The following is a 27388-nucleotide window of genomic DNA, read 5'->3' on the forward strand; positions in this document are numbered from 1 at the left end:
TCACCGGTGAAAAAAATTAACCGGTGGTTACGATGTCTGTAATGCGAGATTTTAGCGGAGCTGTTCACACTTCGCTGAACCTCTGTCAGATGGCAGATGGCATGTTACGCTGCTAGCGCACCCTGCGAGGTCTTCCCGAGGCAGCTACCTTTCGGGTGGCTTTTCACTCCGCTACTTTCACAACCGGTTACTCCGACAAGGCCAACGCGCCTAAGACGACGCGGTACGCAGGAACGGGTGCCAAGAGCTAGGATCTAAAAAAATCAAGGCCTGCGAGACGCGACGTTAATCCTGCAACGTGTGCAAGATGGGCTTCTACCGCACGCAGCGGATTTATGGTTGCTTGAAGGCGGAACTTATCTCTGTTCCGTCAAGGCAACTTTTTGGTCTAAGACCCTTTTCCCAAGCATCTCACCCTAGAAGAGCCGAGCACCAGGCCAGGGTAAATCTTGTACCCATTAAAGAAACCGGTGGGTACCTGGTGGCACTGGGCATCGAACCCTGCACCTCCCGAATGCGAGGCGGATGCTCTACCACAAGGCCACCGCTTCGGCTGATTGGAGGCGCCTGTGACGTAGTCGCAATAGCAATTCTAATTTTTTTCAGTTTCCATGGGTATCTACTGGTTGGTTAATTGGTTAATTGGGGTTTAACGTCTTGAAGCAACTCAGACTATGAGGGACGCCGTAGTGAAGGGCTCCGGAAATTTCGACCACCTGGGGTTCTTTAACGTGCACTGACAGCGCACAGCACACGGTCCTCTAAAATTTCGCCTTCATCGAAATTCGACCGCCGCGGCCGGGATCGAACCCGCGTCTTTCGGGTCAGCAGCCGAGCGCCGTAACCACTGAGCCACTGAGGAGCATTTGCTAAGACTTCAAGCTCAGAGGTTCTATGTGCTTAGTTTCGGGTAATTATATTAAATCTTTTCGCTTCTTCAAACCAGAAGGCTGACGCAATATAATTCACCTGCATTTGCGGCGTTTTTCAAAATCGGCGAAGAGAGGATCCCGTTTATGCTATTTTCGTTGTCTCCGAGGGTATTTTACATGGTGCATCAAGCACAATTTGTTTAGAGCGCAGCTCTTTGGCGCCCATATCTGCATTTCGCGGCGTTGCCGTCGCCGTTGTCCGTTGTAACCAGCAGTTCACACCTTACGCGCGCTTTAAGCTGCGAAGCCACTGGAGCGGGAGCTCGGAAAGCAGAGGGAAGGCGCGTAAATGCTCTCTTGGAACAATAGAGACCTCAGTCGAGCTTTAATTAAGATACGTAGCGGCAAAATTGGTAAATTGCTTTTGAGGAAAGAAAATGGCGCAGTATCTGTTTCACATATCTCGGTGGACACCTGAACCGTGCCGTAGGGAATAGAGGAACGTGGTAGTGAAAGCAGAAATTGGCTGTGCTTTAGCTCTAGTTAACCTTAGTTGAATTGCGAAAGAATCGACTATATGCAAAATGTACAGCGCCATATCCCGGCTCTCCAAGAACTAAAACGTTCATGTTGGTTCGGTACAGGAAACGAAACCGCGTCCTAGCGTTGGATTTAAACGGCTGCGCTTCGTTTGAAAAGGAAATGCCGATGCACTCTTTCGCTACGCTGTCCACTATGCAATGACACTGCGATGCGTACCAGAACCAGGTGCGTTCCAGCATTTCGCTTTTCTGTTTTCTTTTTTACTCTGTCCCAACTTTCACCAAATGCCATTGCGATCGAGGTATCATGTGTCAGCACGCCGATCAGTGCACAGTTTTCGCTTTCTGAGCTGATTTTTCAGAAAGCTTTCTTCGTGATTTGCGTTTAAATTCAGATGGGACCACAGCCTTTGATGGCTCTAATCAAACTTAGAAACCTATTTCGTGCATTTATTAACTCTCTGATAGCGCATAATCGGTCGGACTAGAATTATGCACAGTTTTAGCGGCCTTCGCCTGTGTTCCTAAAGCGTGTATTCCAGTAGCGAAAAAGCACGTTCATAAATATGTAGTCAAATCGTGGCCATGGGCTCTCAGTACGCTCCATGAACGAACCACAATAGCTCGTGCCGTTGCGAACTAAGTGCACTGGAAGAACCACACGCCGAATACTGCTTAGTTTTGCAACGTATTCAGTTCATATTTTCCCGTGTTCAATTAGTTATAAAATGGCTAGCAAGCTCTCTGGATCATGCGTTTGTTGCAAGATCCCACACACTCTTTTCTTATAATGTTGTGCGATCGCGCCCGCATATATCGTGTGCGAGTTTATTCGTATTTGTGAAGCAATACTCCCTAAGTAGAAAACTGAGGTTCCAATGCTTTATATTTTTAAGATTCCTACGTTCGATATTTCTGGCGATGAGTTTATGAAAAAAAATTGCATTATGTATAGCTACTTCATTGTGAAAGAGAGACGCCTTTTGAAACTGGTAATAATTACGTGCGACAGTGTTCTGAAACGCTTCAGGCCGCCTGATTTTATTATCGTTGTGTCAAGCTCCAATAGCTTTCTTCGCAAAAAAGCCGTATGTCCAGGTTTGGGAGCAAGCTAGTTAAGTGTCGGAAGCAACAAAATATGCGAATTTCATCCCTGCACACACAGCTTCTCCAGCGTAACGAGTCCGTGCATGCAGCTATACAGCTGTAGCGCCTTTATCTAGTTAAGCCGCCGCGGTGGCTCCGGGCTTATGGCGCTCGGCTGCTGACCTGAAAGACGCGGGCTCAACCCCGACCGCGGCGGTCGAATTTCGATGGAGGCGAAATTCTAGAGGCCCGTGGGCTGTGCGATGTCAGTGCACGTTAAAAAAAACCCCAGGTGGTCGAAATTTTCAGAGCCCTTCACTACGGCATTCCTCAAAGCCTCAGTCGCTTGGGATGTTAAACCCGTAAACCAAACCATGTAATCAAGCGCGCGGTTCATAGCAGCGGGAAATATAAAGATCCGCTATTCCGTCTGTGCTGTTATTAAAAGAGCTTGAGAGGTCGCGATTTCCTCTTTGGCGAAACTTTTTTCCTGGGGTTTCCCGCAACATATTTTTGCGAAATAGGGATAATGTTCGACTCAATATCGCAAGTACGAAATCTGAAAAAAAGAAGAAAATTGCATCTTTCCTAACAATATTTTATTTTATTTATTTGTACCTCACAAGCCCCGAAGAGAATTGGGTGAGGGGGACTTATCGAAAATGAATATGAGGAAATGAACCATAATAACGGCATAACAGACTCGGTACAAGGCAAATACACGATAGGAACACGAAGTTGATACAAAACGCAGTTAAAATATAAATGTGCCTGCTTTCCTCTTCTTAATATCGGTTGATAACATCGCAATACTCGCGTCAACGGCGCCTTAAGGAAGACGCGGTTTCAACGAATTGTGGAGAAAATCAACCGGCACTGGTATCTGAAACGGTGACGTTGAAAACGGCGGATTTGCATTACACATTGTAGTAAACGAATGGCATTACGTAGCTGGTCGAGGGTCTTAAGTGATTATAATGCATTGCACGAAGCTCCTGGCATGGGCGCGAACGAAAATTCCCACTGCCGCAGAAGTTTGTCAACACATCTGTGCAATCCGCGAAAAATAATCGATCGCTACTGTACCAGATGGATTCGCATCCACCTGAAAATAAAATAGCCATGATAATGCGCGACATTTGAACCGGTGCTTTAATGCGCGCAGTAAAACGACAACGGCACAGGGTTCGAACTCTCCAACCTTCTTTCCAGTGCCGATTCTTGCTATTATCAGCGGCAGGCTTCAAGCGAAGTTGAGGACGTGGCAGGAATAAGCTGGCGCTTAATGAGAGAACCTACATTACTTAAAAGATGAGAAGTGGAAACAACACAGCACCTGAAGCTCGCCTTTTGAAATTCCACACGCAGGATTCATGACAGCTATACCGGTATCAAGAAAGTACGCATAGAAAACGATACACCAGCTCGACGAACTTGACCGAACCAAGATGTAAACCGGAAACTGTGCACGCGCTGTTGCCAGACCACCAAGCAATTTTGCAACTCGTCTATTCTGTTCCGATTTCCATTACCTTTTAATTTTCCAGCAATGTATTCTAGTTTCGTTTTTGTTCAAATTGCGTGTCTAGTTCAGTTCGGTTTACAATCCAAGGTTGATTCTATTCGTATTCTCTCTCTCTTCGTAATCGCTTCGTTTGCTACTTTTTGCTGAGTCATTCTTACTGCGCTACCTCTCTTCTTCCACTATCAGTTGATAGGGTGATTTTTCTATCTGAGCCTGAGAGTGACCAACTCGGCAGGTGGAAAGAGGGTAATCCCTCTTAATACCAGCTGCCACAGTTGGCAAAATGAAGCTTCACACCGACGCCGGCTGCACCTACACTGTAAAGGTTTTGTCTACATCACACTCGTAATGGTCTTGCATTAAAACATGAGCTACCTCTCTTATGTCGCTCTCTCATTACAGCGCCCATCGATGTTCACATTAACGAACAAGAAATATTTTGCGTTCACCATCGTTCATTTACTGTCCTGGTGGATTCGAAAGATGTAACAGCTAAGTGGCCGTTTAAACTAGTTTCATGTCTTAAGCGTAATATTTTTGAAACTTCAGGTCCATTTTGAAATCATGATATAACATCTGAAAATACCATTATACTGACCCATTAGTCAATCACAATGTCTAGCAACAGCCGGAAGAGCATGGCATGCGAGCATCTTTCTAACATGTAACAAAATCTTTAACAGCCCTCCCGGCTGCTGCAGAAATGCTCAGCAAACATGCTGAGTTTGAGTTATTTTTTAATAGTCTTTTGGTTCATCTGAGGTTTCTTTCCTGCTTTTAGAACTTTCATGCTTCTTAAGGTTCTCTACCTGAAGCAGGCGTCACGCCAGGGGCCAGACCAGATATCGAACAGGTTTATGGGTGCTGCACATATAATGGCAACCAGAGGCGCATCCTCAGCACTGTACAAGCTCTTTCAAGTGATTTCTGAGACTTCATAAGAGAAAAAAGGAGCTCTTTGAGATGCCCCTATGCACATGACAGAGACGGCAGATACGACCAGCATCAGCTTCTAAGTATTGCCGCTGTTTTCACAATAAACGCTCAGAGCTGATCACTACGCTGTGTTATTGGATGCCATGTAAGTGCCACTGTGGCACAGGCGGCAGCAAGAGGATTAGTCACACCCGAGTGTAGGATCGAGCCACTATGGCGGCACCCTGTTAGAGAAATAGACGAAGAGATTTTCATGATTGCAGGAGAGGTATGCCCAGTAGTTAACCTAGGTATGCTACTCCACATTAGGTTAAAGGACAATTGCGAAAAAAAAGAGAAGGAAAGAAAAAAAAGCAAAAGTGAAGGTAAAATCAACCCTACACAACCCTAGCGCTCTCACATCAAAACGTGTCTCAAGCTCGTGTCCCTAAGGTAAATTAATCGGGCTTTTCTCCCATGAGCAGCCGAATCCGCATCACTCCAGGGCCCACCGACATGGTCCAGGCGGCGTCCTGGCTGGGTCCTGGTAGATTTTACCTCAGTGAACAATTCTGACGACGCCATGAAACTTTAAGCTTGCGATGATGGAGTCTGTTCAGCATTTGGTAATAAAACATCCAAACATGATGCGCTGCCGTCGATGGTACCATCTGAGGTCGGGCCGTCGTTGGCAGCCCAAGAATGGCAAATGTAAAGCCGGTGTCAAATTCATCATTGGCTACCCCACATTATTGACCAGACATGGGAAAAACTTGGCGGTGTTGGCGGCCGGCGATGGCCAATATCTTCCCACTCTTGTTGTTAGGTTCGTACTTATGAAAAAAGATAAAGCAACATGTGAAGAGCGTATAAAAGAGCTGATAACCAAGTTCATCCTACTGTCATATAGAGAACTTCAGCAAAGATAAATTATGTTCACGTGAGTTTATTAAGAATACATCCGATTCCACCCTGGTTAGCTGATAAAAAAATGCTTCAATGAGATTCCGGAGAAGACACTTATGGCCTCAATTTAGCTAAGCCGAATGATAATGCCTGTATAGAGCATGTGCAGTGCGTCTGACAAAATCCAAGAAGCACGAGTTCAGTTCCCATGTGACCCCAATTTTCTTTTCATTGACATTAATTTACTTGACATTCTACATCTCATAATTGCGTTTTAGTAATGTTGCCACCTCGTACCTACAATTTATGTCATGTTTTAATCACAATCAAAATCTTGCCCTCCAGGTGTGACGTCCTTACCTTTTCGATAAATGCGGAGTTTTATAGCACGCCAGCGCCGGCGCTGGGTTTTTCGCGGAACTGAGTACTTAATATTGACGCGTTTTTACTATTCCTGCAAATAAAATCGTGAGAGATAGAATGACGAATTGAAAGTAATGAAACCTCTTCTACTTCTAGGCATCCATGGTGCTGTATTATAGTAACACTAATTGTAATGATCGGGGTTCGCTTGGAGATGGAAATTTCAGAACGAGACATCACAAGTAGTCACAGCATAGGCCAGTGATTGTTTCAGCGGCTCTGATATTCGTCGTCATCAGGTCCTGCGGATGGTGCTATAATGCTCTTCTTGTCGTTTTCTCCACTATCGACGTCAGAGGCGACATATTCGTCTGCAGCGTCCGTCACAAGTGCTCTGCTGATGTTGCCGTGAACTGTAGGATCCGGAGGCGCGGGAGGTTGAGGTCCCGGCGGCACTGGAGGCGCCGGAGGCGCCGTAGGAACCGGAGGTGCAGGAGGTGCAGGAGGACCCGGAGGTGCTGGAGGCTCCGGAGGTGCTGGAGGCGCCGGAGTAGCCGGAGGTGCCGGGGGATCCGGAGGCGGTGCAGGATCCGGAATTTCTGGAGCCTCCGAATCCTCCGAAGGTGGTGTCGTTGGTCCTCCCTTAGGTCCTTGAGGGTTCCCGGGGGTCAGTTTCGGCGGTGCTGTCGTGTATTCTAGCGTTCTGTTGAACTTGTAGAAGATCACCGCCGTAGTTCCAAGGAGGGCCAGGAATACGAAGGTCAGGATCAGCAGTGGGTATGGCACTGCACGACCCTGCGGTATTACCATCCCGAGATATTCATCTTGCATAAGTCGATAAAAGTGGCATGTCGTGACTGTATCTTAGAATAATGAGATCTTAGTCTTCGCGGAAGTGTGCCTTTTTCATCTGCAGAATGATCTAGCAATCAGTGAAAATTGGTGTTCTAACTGGTCAATGTCTCATTCTATCGTCATCAGTCGTATCATCCATCAAATCACAGCATATGTGCTGGTGCGGTAACACACACACTATCCTGAGTTCTTCCCACATAACTAATGCGTCTAACCATGTCCTTGGCTACCTAAAACACTCGGTTTACTCCGCCCTCAGTCAAAATCACCGGCCATTTAACTTTAGTTAGGCAGAAATTTCAATATAGATCTGCCATCTGGGACCCTCATCAAGTAAACCTTACCAAAGCCCTGGAATCCGTGCGGAATCGCGCGGTGCAATTCATATATTCAGATTAATCTTCCCACCCCGGCGGTACATTAACAAAACCTCGAGATAACCTTCCCTGCCTTGAATTGCACCGGAAAATAATTTGACTTTGCTGTTATCATAAATTGTACTAATCACCTCTGAGCATTTCCGCCATTACTCCAGCCCACATTAATTCACGCTGTATTAGCCACCGGAAAGCCGTGCATCCTTTTCCAGCATCCACCTCTGCCCATCTCAAAATCATCATTCAGCCAGACTGCCAGAGAGTGGAACATTTTGCCAAGGGAAATACACTGCATGCTCTACTACCCCTGACTGCTTCAAAGCATCTGTCGATGAACTAATGCATATATATCAGCCCACCTCTTGGCGCGCCTTTGAGACAAATAAATAACTGCTGAGCCAGGAAAGTTGATAGTCCGGTCTTTGGCTACTGTTGCCAACATCCCACAAATCCTTTATTTATCGACAAATGTAGGTTTAAAGTTCACACATATTGTATTACATGAAGTTTCGTATTTGTATGCTCCCTGAAGAAAATTCTTTAAAAGGAGATTGTTGCATCCCTAGAAACTGCCTCATTTGTTTTGGCAGCAGTCATTGCCTAGTAAGATCTTACGTTCGTGCATAAGCCTGCTACTTTACGAGTGTTTTTCAGTGAGATGACAGATAACGCCACGGAAAATGACACCTTGTGCATGAAGTAAGAGCTGCCCTACTACTAACCACAAATTCACGAATACGCGTTGTACCTGAAAGCTTAAAAGCCCAAATGCTATAGCGTGTGAGGTCTAAGCTATCTCTCAAAAAGCTCTTATTTCACTGCCACCTTTCTCTCTTTTTTTTTACAGCGCGGTTCGGGTACGCAACTTGATGTGAGAAGATTATTGCGCCATTTTCTTTCCTGAAAAAAATCAGTTTGCAGTTTTTTTTCACAAGCTTTCTTTTGATTCGGTCATACTGGATTTACGACGCTTGTAAGTGTGCACTTAGTTTTTTTTTCCAATTGCAAGGCCTTTTGGAGCTTGCATCTAAATACGTCATTTGATTCGATGTTCATGGGCTTGAGCTCATCAAGCATAGCGTATTCCTCCAAAAATATCGGCGCTATACATATATATTTTAAGTGATTAGTGGCAATCAGAAAGCGTTGCGGCCGTTTATTACTGCACTGGCCACTAAATAAAATCAAAACTGTTTCACACTTTGCACTAGCCAGCTGTACCTAACTGCGGGGCAATAGTTAGAATTTGCTAGCATCGTCTCGGCCGTGCAGATGTGTGGTCGCCGTCTGTTGAAGAAACTGCCGCGCAATGCGTGGCCAGCTAACGCTGCATATAATCGCCTTTATCCATCACATCTATGTCTAGTGTTTTGACCGACAGTTTGCCCTCTTAGCCAGTCGGTTGCTGTTTAGCGAAGTTGTTTTAAATACGCCACTACCCAGCAAACGACGTATCGTTGATGCGGCTACACGCGCTCGCATATGATTCCGCGTGCTGTGTTGCATTCCTCTTCCGCTTCTGTCGTGCAGTGGCAAAACACGAAGACAAAAGCGTGCTGCAACTTAGGCACCGCCAACCATCAGCTGTCTCCTTGCAAAGAAATTCGCTGTCAAGCAGTGCTTTATAAAACAATTCAATCAAAATAGCTAAACTTGATTGCGTTGCTTCTGACACACTTCAGAGTACCCTACTCCAACCAAGAAACGACATCATGAAAGATTTATAAATTTTTCTGACCTGACTTTACCCGCAGCAATCATAAGCGTATGAAATAGGGCCAAATAAAGGTTAAATATAGTGCATTCGGCCTCCACACACGTTAAAGCATCCAATTCTAGACACAAAATAAAGCATTCTTGAGTCGCAGTGAGGAAGCAGGTGCGCCGGTGCACATGGAAACTACCACGAGCGATGATAACGCACCAAGTTAAAGCCATTTTTAACTGTTTTAAGCAATGTATGCTGGTGCACCGCAAATGAGAGTAACATCTTCCCCACTAAGAAATATATGCCGCGTGCAGTTAGTCGCAGCCAGAGTCGAGGCGCAAATTTTGCGCTTTACTACCACGACACATTGCCTCTAGCGGAATTTATATGCATGAAACCCATCCGTGTTCATTTTCGCCGTAGTCAGCACCTCCAACAGTGATTCAGCTGTAGAATGCAGCCGCGCAGTCTACGCAGTAGTTGCGGTATGCACGGGCATGCAGCACCTGTTTCAACCACAATATAACTGCTCTACTGACGTGTGCGCCAGTGCATTTTCCTGACGTCCCGCCGTGAAGGACACACGTATAGGTAGACACACGCTGTCCTTTTCCGGTATTGAACATAAACACAGCAGCTGGTGTTGGTTGTAGCAATGATGGGTAGATAAAGTTAAGCGATGACTGCGAGGACCACAGGGCAGAACATTGGTTATGATCCCCGAACCATGGTAAGACTGGATCAGAAGCTGAATATTTCCGATTAGCTTTGAAAGTGAAAAGGGTATACACAGGCGGCGAAATGCCCATTGAATGGCCAAACGCTGCTCACTAATAGCTGGTAACCTCTGCGGTATAAGGAGATGTTACACAGCCTTTATTGTATTTTGTGGACAAGTTTTGTTCGGTTTGTTGGGGTGGCATGTTAGTGGCGATACGTTTTAACTTCCTTTGAATTCTTATAAAGTGGATAAAGCATGAACAAGCGCAACCTGCCTTCGTTTTCTGTAAACTATTCTTTGGTCGTGATGTGATCGCCGAATATAGCAACAGGAGGTGGCCAAACCAACAAGCCATCACAGGCACAGCTGGATCTGGATGCGGCGACGCCGCTATGTACCTTGCCGCCGCCACATCCAGTCCAGCCATGCGGCAGGGACTATGGTCCTTGAATGCGTCCCACTACCACGGCGAACTTTATTCGCGAGACATATATAGTGTGCGTAGGTGATACAAGGGGAATCATTGACGGGTTTCTACCACGACCAGTGTGACGTCATCGCTCAGGGCCTGCGCCAGCGGGAGTATCGAACAAACTGCAGTGAATGAATCAAAATGAAAACTCCATGAAACGTTTTAAAATGCGGCGATTTGAAGCTCCATTTGGTACACATTCTTTTCACTGTGCTATGCGAGGGAGATGCCAGCTCTTGAGCGGTGCCCCAGCCCGAAAGGAAGCGAACAAGACTGACCTGTCGGGCGGCCTGGGGTCGGAAGAGATCCTCTACCTCGTCCTCGTCGTCTTCGTATACCTTGGCGGGAGCGACTTGCCCAGGAGGCACGACGGTGCCCACCGCAGTCGGCCCGCGTTGAGGGTCGGCGCCGAAGTCGGTCGCAGCGGTGAGCGGAGCGGCCGACGCTGCAGTCATCCTGGTGTCTTTCTTCTTCTTCCTCTTCGCTGGACACCTACGGGCTGCCCGGGCTGCACGGTGCAATTTTTATTTTCCTTTATTCACTCATGCATATATCCAGAATCTCCCATGGGACATTATTCCAGCGCGGTTGGAAAAATGGACTCATATAACACCAATAAAAAGACAATTATACGCAGTACATAAATTTGATGTGCTGAGTATAAAAAAATTCGGAGATAAGAGATAAGTCTCTGCCCTCATTGTGGTGGTAGAATCCCCCGGTGTTTCTCTTTGTTTTGCCTTTAGTATGTACAGGTGAATAGCAACCTCCACCTCTCGATTCTTGGCCGATCCCCCAGTGTGGGTACGTGCCATCATTTCAAACGCTAACAATAACAACAACCACATGTCATATAATTCTAAGAAGAATATGGGTGAAGGAACACTTATTATTCCTTCATCCGTGAGATGGCGCTCATTTAAAGGGCAGAAGTTCAGTCGAGATTAAACGTAAGTCCGAGAGCTGTTGGAAGATTAGCACTAGCTGGCCGCAGCAAAACCACGAACGAGGCAGTACAAGGGAACATGCACTGGGCATCGTTCGAAGCACGGGAAGCTACGAGTAAAATGCTCTATGAAGAACTCCTGAGGAAATTGGACGATAACAGGTGGGCAGCTAAGGTATTTAAATACTTATGCAGTAAGAGCGTTGACTCACAGCGGCGGAAAAGAAGCTTTAAAGCTAGGTCAGCGTGTCTTAAAACGCTCAGCTACAAAAAAAATTGAAAGAAGATGATCACACACGTGCAGGGTGTAATAAATCTGTGGGAAAAATTAAACACCTCATACTCAAATGTGATGGTATCCATCCGGATGCCGATTCAGGCACTGTAAGTCTTCCTCAGGCCCTAGGGTTTAAAGATAACAATGGCCATGTAAATAAATCTGCAGTAGAAGTTAACAATAAGCGACTGGAGGATTGGTGGCTGAAAAGCACAGATGTGACATAAGGTTAGAAGTGTAGATAACCGTAGTGAAAGAAGATGGCGAATAATAATGAGAATTAACAACAAAGTTTAACAAAAATAAAGAAAAGCTGAGCATGATGGCAATTGTCACCACCCCGTCTCAAAGGGGGCACTCCTCAGCGAAAACACTTAAAATTATCAGCATGGACAAGGAAGTAGCTAGTACAATGGTACTGCGGGAGAAGAGGCTGTTGCTTTCCGGACTATTCACCCATCCTTTTAACATACATACATACATACATACATACATACATACATGCATACATACATACATACATACATACATACATACATACATACATACATACATACATACATACATACATACATACATACATACATACATACATACATACATACATACATACATACATACATACATACATACATACACACACACACACACATACATACATACATACATACATACATACATACATACATACATACATACATACATACATACATACATACATACATACATACATACATACATACATACATACATACATACATACATACATACATACATACATACATGCATGCATCCATGCATGCATGCATGCATACATACATACATACATACATACATACATACATACATACATACATACATACATACATACATACATACATCCGTCCGTCCGTCCGTCCATCCGTCCATCCGTCCCTCCGTCCCTCCGTCCGTCCGTCCGTCCGTCCGTCCGTCACAATGCGTAGCCTAATGCGGAAAACTCGGAAGATCGCAGTATCACTTGTCCGGGCTGGTGATGCTTCCCACTTAGCTTAAGCACACCGTTTGCGCTAGTAGTTAGAAGGAAAGCTGTCTTTCAATTGGTTTATAGGTGGAATGTCGTGTAAACGAGGTTATTAAGGAGTGAAATGGGCAGCTATTTCCGAACACTGGGAATGGTTGCGCTCTTCTCGATGAATTTACCGAATTTAGCGATCAGGACAAGGTCATATCGGTCCGAAAAGTTGCCATGCTAGTGCACGGGAACCCGCAGAGGTGGCACAGTGGTTGGGGGCGTTCGGCTACTGAGCCAGAGTACCCGGGTTCGAACCCGACCACGGCGGCCCGTTTCAGTGGAGCCGAAAGGTGGTTGTATTTTTTTCGGAGTCCTCCACTACAGCACTTCTTTCCCTTTCTCCTTTCTCCCTTCCTTATGGATGTCCTGTTTCGGGTGTCTACCGAGATACACGAGACCGTTACTGCGCCGTTTCCTTCCCTCAAAACCAATTTTCATTTTTTTTCTGCACGGGCCGGCGTAGACGCGGCATCGTACGCGGCGATTGTTAAACGTTTTCGTTAAACATGTCATGGCCTGACCAAGTTTGTACGTACATCTAAGAAAACTTGAGTGCCACCCCCCACCCCCCCCCATTCAATTTTTATGCGAAGCATACTACTTTAGCTACCACTTCAGCCCTTCAAAGTGGTTATGCGCCTCCAAATCACGTGATACATGACGTCACACCACGTGACACGATGACGTCACGACAGTAGAGAAACGGGGGCCCACCTCGCGCCGTCACTGTGGTTGTGCGCCCCCAAATCACGTGATACATGACGTCACACCACGTGACACGACGACGTAACGACAGTGGAGAAATGGGGGCCCACCTCCCGCCATCGCTGTGGTTGTGCGCCTCCAAATCACGTGATACATGACGTCACACCACGTGACACGATGACGTCACGACAGTGGAGAAACGGGGGCCCACCTCGCGCCGTCGCTGTGGTTGTGCGCCTCCAAATTACGCGACACGATGATGCCACACCACGTGACACGATGACGTCACGACAGATCGCCGTCACGCGCTGGGAGAGGGAGAACGATGCCATCGCACAGACGCCGGAATGTCCTCGAGCGGCATTTCCGCGCATTTCGAACGCGTGTTCACACTCGGTGTTGGTGAAACGCTCGCTCCACCGGACAGGCGGACGCGGCTTCCGTGGCAATCCAGGCGCTCACCCAACGCGCGTCTCGGTGTTAGTCGTCGTTCCGCTGTAGCCATGCCGTTGTCTTCCCCCACGACGAAGGCTTCTAGTGGTTGTATTCAAGTATTCAACCAAGGAAAGCCATGTATTACCAAGCCTAGCCATCAATATGCTTCGCATCTGACTAGGCTTAACCTTAGCTAAGCCTCAGCCATTTTTTTCATCAGATAGCAACCTATTTTAAAAGGAATGCAAACAATTAATTTCTCTTTATTCTTCTTTTTTTTTTGCTCGGCGTAAATACCTCGAAAACAAAAGCAAACGCCGGATCGCGTCGCACACGGCCTGCCAGGCTCTGGGGCACAATTTATCAAGCGTAATAAGCTTCGCAGCTATGATGGGCAGTTTTGAGTAGCAGTCCTGACCGGCTCAATTTTTTTGCGGCTGCGTTTGTCTGTAAATTTTATCTGCTATGCCATCTCAAATATTTCACCTCTGCTCTCCTGTTAAAAAACATTCCAGGCAAAGCCAGGTGCATTACTTCTACTCCTCTTCTGATTGGCGTTTATATCTTCATTTCTTTCTCCCTTCTCTGCTTACTGCAACTATCTGTTGTTGTTGTTGTTTTTTATTGCTGATCGCGGCCTCTGAAAAAGAAACCAGGTGTTCGCAAATCTGTATTTTGACAAACTGTTTGTTAGCTCGAATGGCTTCAGATTGAGCGTGGGGCCCTAACTACGGCATCGAAGAATTTTTTTCTGCGTTGGTTTCTCTCAATAGCAGTTATTTGCCTGTTTTCGCCCCAGAGTGCGCATTCGTTAGAGCGCATTGTTAGAGCGAGTGAGAAGTGCTCATTGAAAGTAACTGTGTCATCTGTGTGTTGGGTCGATGCGACCAGCTATGAAAATGAATGGTTGGTTTTACTGAGTACTCATTTAATAATATTTAAAGTATTACCTCCGAATACCTCGTGTACAACCTATGTTAGAGACATTCTAGGCTACCTAGAAAAAGTAAAATAACAGACAAAATGAGGGCCACTTTCATGGTGGCGAAATCGCATATTTCATTTGCTCATGCGAGCACCTGGAAAACCTTCGCAAATCAATGAGCGCTGTTTTTGTTTTCCAAAGATCATATTGACAGCCGTTTGACAGTCTCCTCAGTTCGTAGTGGTGTGGAACTAATAAATATTTACGTGATCCGCTCCACTTTCGGTGTCATGAAACGAATTTCACTCAGTTTTCATCAAAAATTCCCTGTCACGTACTTGAGTCTGGTCATTCTGTATCAGGAATGCTTACAGATTCGTGTTATGCGAGCAGGCAGATGCACTAAAAACCTAAGCTCATGGCTCATAAAGGTAGCTCATATGAAACAGCAAAAAAAAACAGAAAAACATTGCTCTTAATTGTAGAAATACAACACTGATCAGGTTCGGATGTCTTTGCTTCATCGAGTATTAACAGTATTAACGGTCTTAGATGAACGGCAGGAAAGAATGCAAGGTTATGATGCGTTTAAATGGTGTTGATTTTGCGACTCACAGCCGTATTCCACGATAACACGTACGCATTAGCGTGGAGAAAACATTCGCATCTTTCACTTATTGCTGTGAACAATGCTACAGTCAACTCATAGTTTAGAATCTAATTTCTGTATAAAAAATCTCCGATTTATTAAGGCGTACTGGAATATTCAGGACTGCTCACAACAGTCTTGCACCATACTTCAGAACTTCTGTAATGTGTCCTTTCTTCCGGTTCAAATTTTCCTTTTTTTACGAGTCCTGCCTAGTGTTCTCTGTCCAGCTCCCTCATGACGCTTACCTTTCTGGGCGAAGTGGCCCCCTCAACAAATTATCTACATGAAGGATTCAAACTATTTAATAAGGCTTTGTTGCTGCTTTAATTAAACAGGTCCAACAGTCAAAAAGGCATCCGTGATCAAGTTGTCCCGCTTTTTCATCATCTTCTAAAGCTCTTCCTTTGGTCAGCTCATTTCCGAAATGCTGCTTTAAACAGTTACGCACTGTTTAGATTTTAATGAATCTAGTTGCCTTTTACTGATGCCTGCAAGAAATTCAATATCATTAGTTAAAACAGATTGAGCAGCATGTAACTTTTGCCGCATTGGGTTCGAGATTATAAAAAATTACTGTCAGCACGCGCTTTATAGTGCATAGTAAAGAGTGCGTTAGTATTGTGTAAAGCTACACGCACTGCACCTCCCTGCGTGAAAATTACACCCAGTCTCCGCTTCTAGCTTAGAGGCAGTGCAACCACATAAACTTGCAAAGAACATGAGCACGAGCACTTCACCGTAAACTGTGGGCTGCTTTGCAATTTGAATTTTTTATGCGTGGTGCACATTGCTCCAGCGCTTTACACAACAGTGATGCAAACTGCACGTCCCTTATGCATAGACCTCGGGCGTTTATCGTTGTAATAATTGAAACGAGAATTTTCATGGCTTGAGTTGAGTACAGAAAAAAAGAACTGCAGTGCCATTATTCCACCATGATATCAGTTTTATGCGTTCCGTAACCTGCGCCCGAAAAAGATTTTTGCTTTCACAGCGTATTTTTTAACATCAGCATGTTCTTCAAAAACGACAATTTCAGTAAATTTCTTTCTATATTTCTTAATGAAACGTTCTGACCACAAAAGCTTCAACGTGTTTTTCTGCGCTCAAATATACCAATTACGAATACATATGCTTGAACTACACGCTTTTCATTTCAATGCACACATGAAGCACATGCTTTTCTAAGACAATGTGCTCATATAGTTCAATTCTGTCGTCCCTCTGTGGCCGTCGATCATCGGACATGACGATGGCAAAAAGTGTTAGGCATACCTTTAAGCGCGTAATGCCAGATACAACACCGTAGACGACGAAATCTTATACTTGCGGCTGGCGCCGAGATGGAAAGAGAATAATTTCCTGACCGTGGTCCAGGTCGCAGAGCCAATCCAGTAAACGCGATTACCAGTAAACGCGATTACTGGGCGATTACTCGCTAGAAGGCGAGGAAGTGCCTGATTTAGTCTTAACTCACGGCGAGAGTATAAAATTTAAAATGTTTAGCTTATGAATTTTGTTGCATTCCTGATTTTTCTCAAGCTTCAGATGTTTGCTTATAAAGTTAGAAGGTCTATGCATTTTAACACTGGAATTTCTACAGTTACTGTTTAAACTTTGGTAAGCGTGTGTTGTTTTTTCGTTCTCATATTTCTCACCCGCCGCGGAGGCTCAGTGGTTACGGCGCTAGGCTGCTGACCCGAAAGACGCGGGTTCGAGCCCAGCCGCGGCGGCTGAATATCGATGAAGGCGAAATTCTAGAGGCCCGTGTGCTGTGCGATGTCAGTGCACGTTAATGAACCCCAGGTGGTCGAAATTTCTGGAGCCCTTCACTACGGCGTCCCTCATAGCCTGAGTTGCTTCGGGACGTTAAACCCCAATAAACCAAACCAACCAAACCAAACTTTGTCATATTTCTAGTTTGCTGCTTAACATACGCAATCATCCTTGTTCGCTCTTTAAGAGGATGTTCCCCGGCGGAACATATTTCTGTATGGTTCATTACCGATGTCGCAAATGAAATGAAGTGCAAATAAATAATCTACCAGCGTATATTACATCTAAGACCAGTAGTTATATTGCATGTCCACAAACCTTTGGCCTAAATACGACGATCATATACCTATGTAGAGGTATCTTACAACAGTTAACATGTTCTCTTTGTGCTTTTGTGTCGATAAAATTTGGTCATCCTCTTCGGTTTTAAAACTGTTTTTGATGTTGAGGAGCAAATCGCACTATGATTGAAATGAGATTGCAGCCCGTGTAGTTTGTCCACACAAAATGCTGAAGTTGAATCGTGCAAGCACGAATTCGGCTATATCAATTCGTGCTTAAGCTCAAGGAACATCTGGCGTACTCTTTTGAGGGCGGCAGAATTGACATCTGGCGTATTCTTTTGAGGGCGGCAGAACTTGAGTGTCCATGTATGTCAGCAGTTGTGTATACCAGCAGCTTGCGTTTTACCCTCAGCGAAGCCAATAAGAGAACGGAACGTTGTGAAGCTCGTTCTTAATGTCGCTGTTTCAACTTATGACGAAGTGCAGTTAGGTTATATCATGGATTGGCGAGAAACTCTTTTTGAGAACTGCGAATGCGAAAAGCGCACGGGAAAAGCTAATTGAATATGAATCAAATAGCAATGAAAGGCAATCAAATACGAGTTGCGTATTTTTACAAGTAATCGCTGCTATTGGCAATGGTCGGGAAAAGTTATAACTCGTGCGAGACATAGCAGCGCTGATGGCGGCACTCTGGTACGGCGTTAATAAATTATGGAGTTACGGCTACAGCTGTGAAAAGATGTAACGCTGACTACATTGGTGGCTACGGAGTACTAAGTCAGTATATTGTTACGTTGCACCTGAGTTCGGGATTCTGCCTGACCCTACCCGCAAGCGAAAACCAGTAGCAACGTCCATCATGAGCTTGCCCAAGACGACGACACCTACGACGACGACGATCCCTACAACGACGACGACTACTCACGTAACGATCTCACGTGACGAACAAAAATGATAACAGCCCTTTCCTGCAGCCTTGAGCGTGAACGAACAAACACTACAATGATACGTGGCATTACCCCCTTCCAAAGAAGCATCGTCTCGGTGCTTCTCTGGTCCCGTCGTCGAGGTACAGGACGGCGCACTGCTGCGGCGTAAGTCATGGCTGGAGGCTCCAGAGGCTGCGTGGCAGACTGGAGTCAGGTCTTCCGGCGAATAACTCAAAGGGCTGGCGTCACGACTTGCAAGGGTTGTCCGGTACCTGGAAGGCTACCCAGCACCTCCACCAGATGTCATGTAGTAGTGACGGCAGTCCAGCGGTCAGGAAGATACCAACAAGTCTTGCAAACAAAGCTCTTTATTTGGGCTGACTTGCGCCCGCAAAAGAACTGAATCACTCGGCGGCGGCGTAGAAAGAGAAGTTTATTTTTTCTAATGTGAACAAAAATACAATGAAAACCTGCTGAACTCAATGCTCTGATTAGTCAAGCACATGCGCAGTAACGCAGCACTGAGCACGTCAGTAAGGCAGTAAGAAAGCCGACACTTGACCGCCGCGCAGGACGATGAAATATGTCGACCATTTGCGCAAGAACTCATCCTCGCTCATTGACAGTGCGTCCACGCATGCTTGCTCAAAGAGGCGCGTGCGGAGGCGCTGTAACATTGGAAACATTGCTCTTTGCGGACGCCCATTTAAGGAAGCCGCTCCACGCTGCCGCCACAAAACGAACATGCCGACACACAAGAGCATATCTGTAAACAGTTCGCGTGAACTAGTGCGCGCTTCGAGGCGGGTTAAAAACATCCGTGACACCAGTACCCAAAAGGTGCGCGCCACTACACAGTCGAACATAGCGTGCCGCAACGTTTCTAAAAGACCGCATTGCGGGCATCGGGCGGAGGGCGCCACGCCCCACGCCGCAAGGCGGTCTCTTGTGGGCAGGACCAGCCAGCCTCGCAGCCAGCCGAAGTCCCTGACATCTGCAGGAAGCGCAGCTGAGGTCAGTTGGCGCCAGCGTGCCCGTCTCGTTTTCTGGAGTTGTTCGCGTGTCAGCTCAGCTACCGTTAGTGCTCCACACATCCTGGAGGGCGGGGTTTCCTCAACATCCAGATTGGGCACGCTGGCAGACAACGACGCCAGTGTGCGACGCACGTTAACGAAAAATGCCGGCGGCTGCTCGGCTGTAGGGCCAACCACGTGTTGTGTAAAAAACACGTTACGCGCTGTACCCAGAAAGTATGTGAGGAGTGTTCTCCCGGGATAGTCTGGGTTGCGTACAAGATCTCGTACTCCTCGCAAAACGAGCACATTGCACATGGTGCGGATACAAGGTATACCAAACCCACCCATGTACGATTTAAGGCGCATGAACATTCGTGACTCAAGTTCGGTTTTGCCCGCCCAAACGAAAGAGCCACAGGCCGAGGTTAGGCTGCGAGCAAACGTGCGCGGTGGGTTTGCGACGCGGGCGACAAAAAACATGCGGCTAGGATTGTGGACTTAACTAAATAGCAGCGCTCTGCCATTGAAAGGCGGAAAGTTCACGCCACCGAGAGGCGTTTCTCAGCGTTTGTGCGGAGGTTAGTCCAGGTTTCGCGGGCTACTTCTCCGCTGGCGAGGAATACTACTCCCAGGACTTTCACTCCCTGCACCCACTCCACCTCGCCCGCAAGGTTCGGTGTGAAGGTGCCAAACCTTAGTGCCTTGCTTTTTCCCCTGTTCAATAGGGCCCCAGATATCTCGCTGTACTCGAGAAACAGCCGCGAAAAAGCGGCATAGCTATCCTCGTCCTTGAGGAAAAGCGACACGTCATCGGCGTAGGCCGATACCTTGATTTGGCCCTGGCCAGGCAGAGGGAAGCCGCGTATGGATGGGCTGTCGTTAATGCGCCGGATGAGTGGATCCAGGCATAACACGAAGAATGTTGGGGAGAGAGGGCATCCTTGCCTTATGCCCCTGGTGACTGAGAAGGGAGCGCTCTGGTGGCCGTTTACGGAGAGACGAGCATTCAGGTCTGCGTAAAGTAAGCGCAGCCTGCTGACAATTTGCGGAGGGAATCCGAAGGCTTCAAGGACTCCGAACAGATACGAGTGTTCCACCCGATCGAATTCTTTCGCCTGGTCTACTGAAACAAAGCACCCGCTGAAGCCCGTCCTGCTGGCAAATGTGAACAGGTCTCTAGTGAGTGCCAATGCATCAAACACAGAGCGGTCAGGGAAGCTGCTTGTTTGAGCCCGGTGGATTAGGTGAGGTAGGATCGTCCGCATTCGTGTGTTCAGTAAAGGTGTGACTATTTTGTAATCTGCGTTTAAGAGGCTTATGGGCCGCCATGCTTGCGGGTCGGAGGGGTCACCGCCCGCTTTCGGAATGAGTATGATGCGACATTCGCGGAAAGAGTATGGACGTAACCCATCCGCGAGGAAGCCGTTGACCATCTTCAGGAGCGCTCCTTGGATCTCGTAAAAAAAGTTTGAATAAAAACTTGTTGGAATGCCGTCTGGACCGGGGGCAGAGGCTGCATTCATACTCTGCAGGATGGCGTGCAGGTCTTGGCTTGTGGCTGGTGCGCAAAGGTTTTCATGCAACTCTTCAGCTACTCGTGGCAAGTTTCCAAAATAACTTTGTAGAAGCCCGTCATAACCATCTTGAAGATGTAGCCAACTGTCCGTAGAGAACAGGTTCGAAAAGTGGCTTGCGAAGATCGTGCAGATATCGGCCGTGGTTTTGCTTTGGGTGCCGTCTGGGAGTGTCACGAAAGGCACAGTAGCGGGAGCGAATTCCTCTGCCGTGCCTGCGCGTACGTGTCGTAGCACAGCCGGGTCTGATATCGGCCGCCCGAGCTGGTGTGCACGACTAGCTGCCCGTGATGACTGGCAGAGCAACACGTGGTAACGTGCTTTAAGTAGACTCAGGTAATCGCTCATGGCAAAGGTTAAGGGTGCTCCCCTTTGCACTATACGGATGCGCTTGAGGGTGTCATTCAGTGCATGAGTTACCCAGCGTCTGCGGTCTTGACCGGCCGCCACCAGAGTTGCCTGCCAACGAGCCTTGAGTGTGTCCCATGAATCAGTCACAACGAAGCTCTTGCACGATGCTGCCAACGCCGTACGCAGTGACGCCATGCTTTCCGGGTCCGCCAGTAGGCTCGTGTCCATGCGCCACGTAACAGTACGTGGGGTGTCCTCACCAAAGTCGAGCCTGACTGACAAGGGGTGGTTATCGGAAATCACCGGCGTGCCTGCAGGGAACGCGAGAACTTCGCAGCTAACGACAAAAGAAGCGAGCTCTGGTAGAAAATAGAATTTGTCTCTCCGACTGGCGGACTGTGCTCTCTCCCACGTCGCTCCAAAGGCATCCCCGTGAAGCTGCACCCACGCGTCAGACGAGCGGAACTGAGTCACGAGATCGCGGAGCGCGGGGGCACCGCAATAACGGCTACCATGACCCGGTCCGCGGACGTCACGGTCGATGTTAAGTACACAATTGAAGTCACCGACGATGAAAGTGGGGGTAGGGATCAAGGAGGAATGAGTCGAGGCGCTCAAAAAAATCAGAACTGCTAGTCTGCCGTGCTGGCGCATATACAACCAACGCACGTATCCGCCGCTGGTTTAGTGTGAAGGCGACCGCAACAGTGCGGCCGTCCAGCCCGAAAGTGCAATGAGCACCCGCGCGCAGGCAGGGGTTTACAAAAACGACACCAACACCGCACATATGAAAATCAGTCAACGAAAAATAAGCAAAAATAGAAAACCGGGTGGTGAAATTTAGCACATCAAGTGAAGTACGGAAGTTGCATTCCTGTAAAAACAGGATGTCGACGCCCCTAGCCCTGGCAAAGTGCATCACCTCCCTCTGTCTGTCTACGGATTGAAATCCCCGAACATTCAGGGAGAGGAGATGCACAACCGCCATGACTGCCAAGAGCACCGACGGCATAGCATACAACCTAAAGAGCGCTGCCATGGGCGGCGCTTGGCGCGCGCGGCACTTTTTTGCTAGAACGTTCGTTAACAGTCCCTTCGGATTCCGATGATTGGGGGTGGGCACGTTTGAAGTCTGGTCGGGAAAAGTCCATGTTTTCGGGGCCGTCGGCGCTTGTGGCCTCGCTCACCGGTTGCTGCGTGGGCTTGGCGACGCTCGCAGCTGAAGCCGATGCCGACGCCAGGGTCGCCGATGGGAGGGTGTGGCTGGCTGGTGACGAGAAGCGCGCGTCGTCCGCACCACCAGGAGTCGTTGGTCCTGACACCTGGCCGCACGTCAAGTCGCCTGTCAGGCGAAGCGGCGTGACTTTGTCCGGTACGTCCACCAGGTCCCCCGACGCCACGCTCGACTCATCGCCGCTGCTGCTCTCGGTGTTGAAGGAAGCTGTGCGGGGTAGCGGCGGCAAGGGTTCCGCGAAAACAGCACCGAACGGCTCCACCTCGTTTGAAGGCGTCCCCTCGAGCTGCTCCTTCACGGGCACCTCCGTCGCGGGGGTGGGCTCGGGCTCCCTCGGGCTGCTGGTCGTAGGGTCCGCGTCGGCAACAGGCGTCCAGACGGTTGGTGTGCTCCGCGTTTCTGCGACCACGTTGTCCTTGCTCTGTTCTTTTCTCGAGGCGGCGGCCGCCGCATAGGACCGTGGTCGCAGGCAGTCCGCTGTGGCGTGGCTTCCACCGCAGCGCCTGCAAGCCGCTCCGCATCCGGCCGTGTCGTGGCCGAACACCTCGCTTCGAGCGCACCGCGGCGTTCGAGACGCCGCGCCGATGTGGCCGTCCTGCCCGCAGCGGGAACACACCTTCCGGACGCCTCGGTAGTCAAACATGACGCGGTGGCCCTGGACGGTCAAGAAGTTCGGCACCGCCTGCTTCATCTCGATCCGGACCACGCGCGTCCCGTTGCCGACGTGACGACGGCCCTTGAGGACGGAATGGGTGATGTCAAGCACCTTGCCGTAGGAGCTCAGTGCCGCTGCCAGCGCCGCGTCTCCCACGAACAGGGGCACACGAAAAGCCGTCACGTGGACCACGGCAGGACCCACGCAGGCTACTGGGACGGAAGTGCCGTTCACGTTGAAGGCGCCTTCCACAAGCATATTCTCCGCCGCCGCAGCCGAGGCCATGGCGACGCAGAACTTCATGCCTCCATGGTGCTGGAGGCTCTCTAGCCCTTTCGGGCCGACAACCAACTCGATGCCGTCGACGATGTCGTCAGCTGTCGCGTCGGAAGTAACTGTAAACGAAAAACAGTGCGCCTTTGGGGGCGGCTCACGGAACACCGGAGGGGCAGCAGGTCCCGGGCCTCCCATGACGTCACGGGCGGCCGACTGGGCAGCTGCTTGAAGGTCTCGAAGTTGCCCGAGCACCGGCAAAGGCACGGCGCCTGGGCTGGGAGGCTGGTTGCGGATCCTCGGGGTCGCAGTGGATCCGAGGCCCGCCTGCACTTGTCAAAACTTCTCAGCAAGCCAGCGCCGAAAAATCTTCGCTGGGTCTGGACGAGCTCGGGCGACAGCAACTAGCGTGCTCGGCGGTCGTCGAACTACGAATGTCCGCTGCTCGCCGCATTGCTCAATTTAAAGCCGGCAAGGAAACTTCCAGATAGCAGGACAAGATCAACTACAGTAATCTGGAAAAACCTAGATTCAGCCTTTCATGGCTTCGATCAATCGAGATTAGACTGGTCGCTTCTCACGTCACGAACAAAAATGATAACAGCCCTTTCCTGCAGCCTTGAGCGTGAACGAACATACACTACAACGATACGTGGCAATATTATCTAGGAAGGGGGAGGATCCGAAGATTTGGAGCCGGGGTGGGAATAGGAGAGGTAAACGGGGCGCAGGGAATGGACGAGATACCCGTTTTAGTCAGTAACCACTGACCCTGACAGATAAGGGAAAGCCGGGCAATCTGCGAGTCAAGATGGAGAGAGAGCAGAGAACGGAGAGGATGAAAGAGGCCTGTTGCAAAGATCTTTGCAGTAGAGGTAGTGATAGGGAGGTTGAGAGCTGCCTTGTAGAGGCCCACAAGGGCAGTCTCAAGAGCGTTAAGTTGAGTCTGATTGAAGGAAACGTAGAGTGCAAAGTACAAGACCTTGTTGAGGGCCAGCGCGTGGGCCACTCGGCACGCATGAGCCTCGTGGAGACCTGAGCGCCGAGTGACCACGCGCCGCAGGAGGTGAGTTACGGAGTGGCAGGTGGTGACAGCACGGTGGAGGGCTTGCACGTTCTTGGCTGCATGCAAAGGAAAGCCAAGAACTTTGCACTGAGTGACGACAGGAATGGGAGAGCCAGAAAGGTGGAGAGAGACGAAGTGGTTGTGTGAGCGCTGGTATGAGGAATGGTTGAGGAGAACGAGCTCGGATTTTTCAGGAGCAGGAGAGAGGCCAGCAGTGGTGAGAAAGGAGTCGATGAGATCTACGCGACGTTGCAGGGTGTCCTGTACGTGACCGGGAGAGCCAGACGAACACAAGAGAGTGATGTCATCGGCGTAAAATGTATGATGCAGGTCGGGAATTTCAGCTAGCTGGGAGGCGAGAGGGGCCATAGCAAGATTGAAAAGGGTAGGAGAGAGAACAGCACCTTGAGGAGTGCCTCGGGTGAGGTTGTGGGGGTCGGACAGACAGGTTTCGACTCGAAAGCGAGCGACACGTTTAGAGAGGAATTAGCGGATATAACAGTACATGCGGGAGCCACAGTCTAGGGAGGCGAGTTGGGAAAGGATGTGGTCGTGGCAAACACCGTCGAAGGCCTTGCGAACATCGACGGTCACAAGTGCGTGAATTGGAGTGGGGGTAGGTGACAGAAACGTGTGCTGGAGAACCAGAAACATGTCCTGTGCACACACGTGGCGTCGGAAGCCGATGAGAGAACGAGGGAAGAACTCTATCGTCTCGAGAAAATTAGAGAGGCGAGTCAGGGCCATTCGCTCACGGGTCTTACCAAAACATGATGTCCGGTAGGTTGGGCGGAGGTTAGAGAGAGAGGGAGGCTTGCCCGGCTTTGGAATCATAGAAATGAGGGAGGAGGTCCAGGAGCTGTGCAGGCAGCCGCTGTCCCATGCATCATTGTAGGTTTTAAGGAGGAATTCTTTGGCGCAGTCAGGAAGGTTGCGAAGTGTGGTGTATGTAATGGCATCCTCACCGGGAGCCGAGCGTGTAGCATTAGCAGCCAGAGCCGATTAGAGCTCCCGGAGAGTGAAGGATTGGTCCAGATCGGGGCTAGGTCCACTTGAGTACACCGGGTAGGAGGGTGCCAGAGGGGGCGGGAGATAGAGAGAGGCGAGCTGATCAAAAATATCGGAGGGAGTTCCTTGAGTGAGGGCTTTAGCTAGAGTGGGAGCAAGGGCAGGCTTAGTGCCAAGGAGGGATTTGAAGAGAGACCATGTGGATCGCGAGTGCAATGCAGAGTCAAGACGGTCACAAAGAGCACTCCAACGAGAGTGCTCGAGAGAGGCGCAGTGGGCGACGATCTTGGCACGCAGAGCAGTGATCCGGGAAGAAAGTTGGGCATTGTGGGGTTGGCAGCGGAAGAAGCGTTGAAGACGTTTACGGCGACGCCATAAACGGAGTAGGTGAGGATCTGGGACTGGGTGATAAGAGCGAACACGACGGCTACTGGACGTGAGCGCTGCAGTGATGCGCGACGTCCAGTCGTCGTAGGATTGAAAGGAGTCAGAGGCGAGATTAGCGCGGAAGGTGTGCCAGTCAGTATGAGTGACCGGATGACATCGAAGGATATGGGAAAGAGAGGTGGAAATGTGGACAAGATAGTGGTCACTGAGAAGAGTTTCGGCTGTCACTTGCCAGTGAAATGAAAGTGAACCCCGAGAGAAAGTGAGATCGGGTGTCGTGGGGCGCTGTGAGGCAGTGCCCGCTCGAGTAGGGGAGCCAGGAGTATTGAGAAGGGTGAGATGGCGTTCATGGGCCAGACAGTGGAGGAGGCGGCCGGGTTTGAGGGTTTGAGGGTAGCCCCAGAGTGTGTGAGGGGCATTAAACTCAACACCAAAGAGGAGATGGGAGTTAGAAGGAAGAGAGTGAAGGAACTTGCCCAGGGCGGGAAATAAAGAGGAGGTAACAAGGGGGTTGTAGAAAGACAAAAGGGCGAGTGAGACGCGGGAAGAAGGGTGGTAATAGACCACACAAACTAAATATTTAAGAAGGACGGAGGGGATATCAAGTGGCTCCACGAGCACGTCGCTACGTACATAATTAGACGCAAGTGGTGTGGCCGTAGTGGCATGGTAGGCGCGGTAGCCTGGGACAGTGCGGGCCGTCCGGGTCTCCTGGAGAAGGAGAAAATGGGGCAGGGAGGGGCGGGCGAGTAGATACTGGTGGAGGGGGGTCTTATTATGGCACAGATTTCGGCAGTTCCACTGCACAATCTCGAGCTCCTCGCCAAAAGCCATTATGATAGTGTAGAGGTAGAACTTCGTGAGGGTACGCGTTCCTTCTTTTTGGCCGGGGGCAGTGACTCATGCTGGGATTGGAGCGTAGAAGTGAAGGATTCTAATTGCTTGGATTGTGCTTGGAGGGTGGTAAGAATCTGCAGAACCGATGTCTCTAGCTGACCCAAGCGAGTGTGGTGTGCATGTCTGGTGGTTTCGAGAAGATCAGCCAAAGGGGCGACCTGGGCGGTGGAGGAGGGAGTGGTGAGTGTGGCAAGGTGCTCATTTAGCTTGGTAAGCTTGGAGGTAAGAGAGGAGGTGGTTGTCTGGAGGGTTTGGGTCAAGGCGTGGATCTGTTGTTGTAGGTCGTGGGAAATGCGCTGTTGCTCTCGCTGCTGGCGTTCCAGCATAGCGATCCGGAGGTCGAAGGAGCGGCTCTCGTCAGTCATGGATGGAGAGGGTGGTGCAGTGGAAGAGACGCTGGAAAGGGACGCTGGAACCGAGGAGCCTTTAATTTTGGCGGCGTAGGAGCCTGGTGGTGACGTGACCGGAGATGACGGAGGTTCATGATTAGAGGAAGAAGAGGGGGTGGGTTGCGTGGCAACCCACCCCCTAATACTCAGGTCCCTTTTACTCAGGGGACCTGAGTAAATACTCAGTAATACTCATAATAATAATAATAA

The 27388-nt window shown here is 49.0% G+C and overlaps 1 protein-coding gene and 1 pseudogene across 1 annotated transcript; one reads left to right on the forward strand and one right to left on the reverse strand.

Moving 5' to 3' along the window:
• The window catches only part of LOC149327124 (alpha-tocopherol transfer protein-like), a 563535-nt pseudogene that overhangs the window by 440381 nt on the left and 95766 nt on the right, over nucleotides 1-27388 (forward strand).
• Nucleotides 6480-10814, reverse strand: LOC149327132 (uncharacterized). Its single transcript, XM_089563438.1, has 2 exons — nucleotides 10621-10814; nucleotides 6480-7004 (listed from the first exon to the last, which is right to left on the reverse strand). The coding sequence occupies exons 1-2, from the start codon at nucleotides 10795-10797 to the stop codon at nucleotides 6480-6482; spliced, it is 702 nt and encodes a 233-aa protein (XP_089419564.1). The 5' UTR covers nucleotides 10798-10814.

This window comes from Amblyomma mixtum, chromosome 10 (assembly GCF_055824585.1).
Source record: "Amblyomma mixtum isolate Tamu chromosome 10, ASM5582458v1, whole genome shotgun sequence".
NCBI lineage: Eukaryota > Metazoa > Arthropoda > Arachnida > Ixodida > Ixodidae > Amblyomma > Amblyomma mixtum.

What these genes read in the sequence shown, in the direction of transcription:
- LOC149327132 (XM_089563438.1), bottom strand. Translation starts at nt 10,797, where the DNA reads ATGACTGCAGCGTCGGCCGCTCCGCTCACCGCTGCGACCGACTTCGGC. An exon ending in GACCCCAGGCCGCCCGACAG is followed by an intron (nt 7,005 to 10,620) that starts GTCAGTCTTGTT and finishes GTAATACCGCAG; the next exon opens with GGTCGTGCAGTGCCATACCC.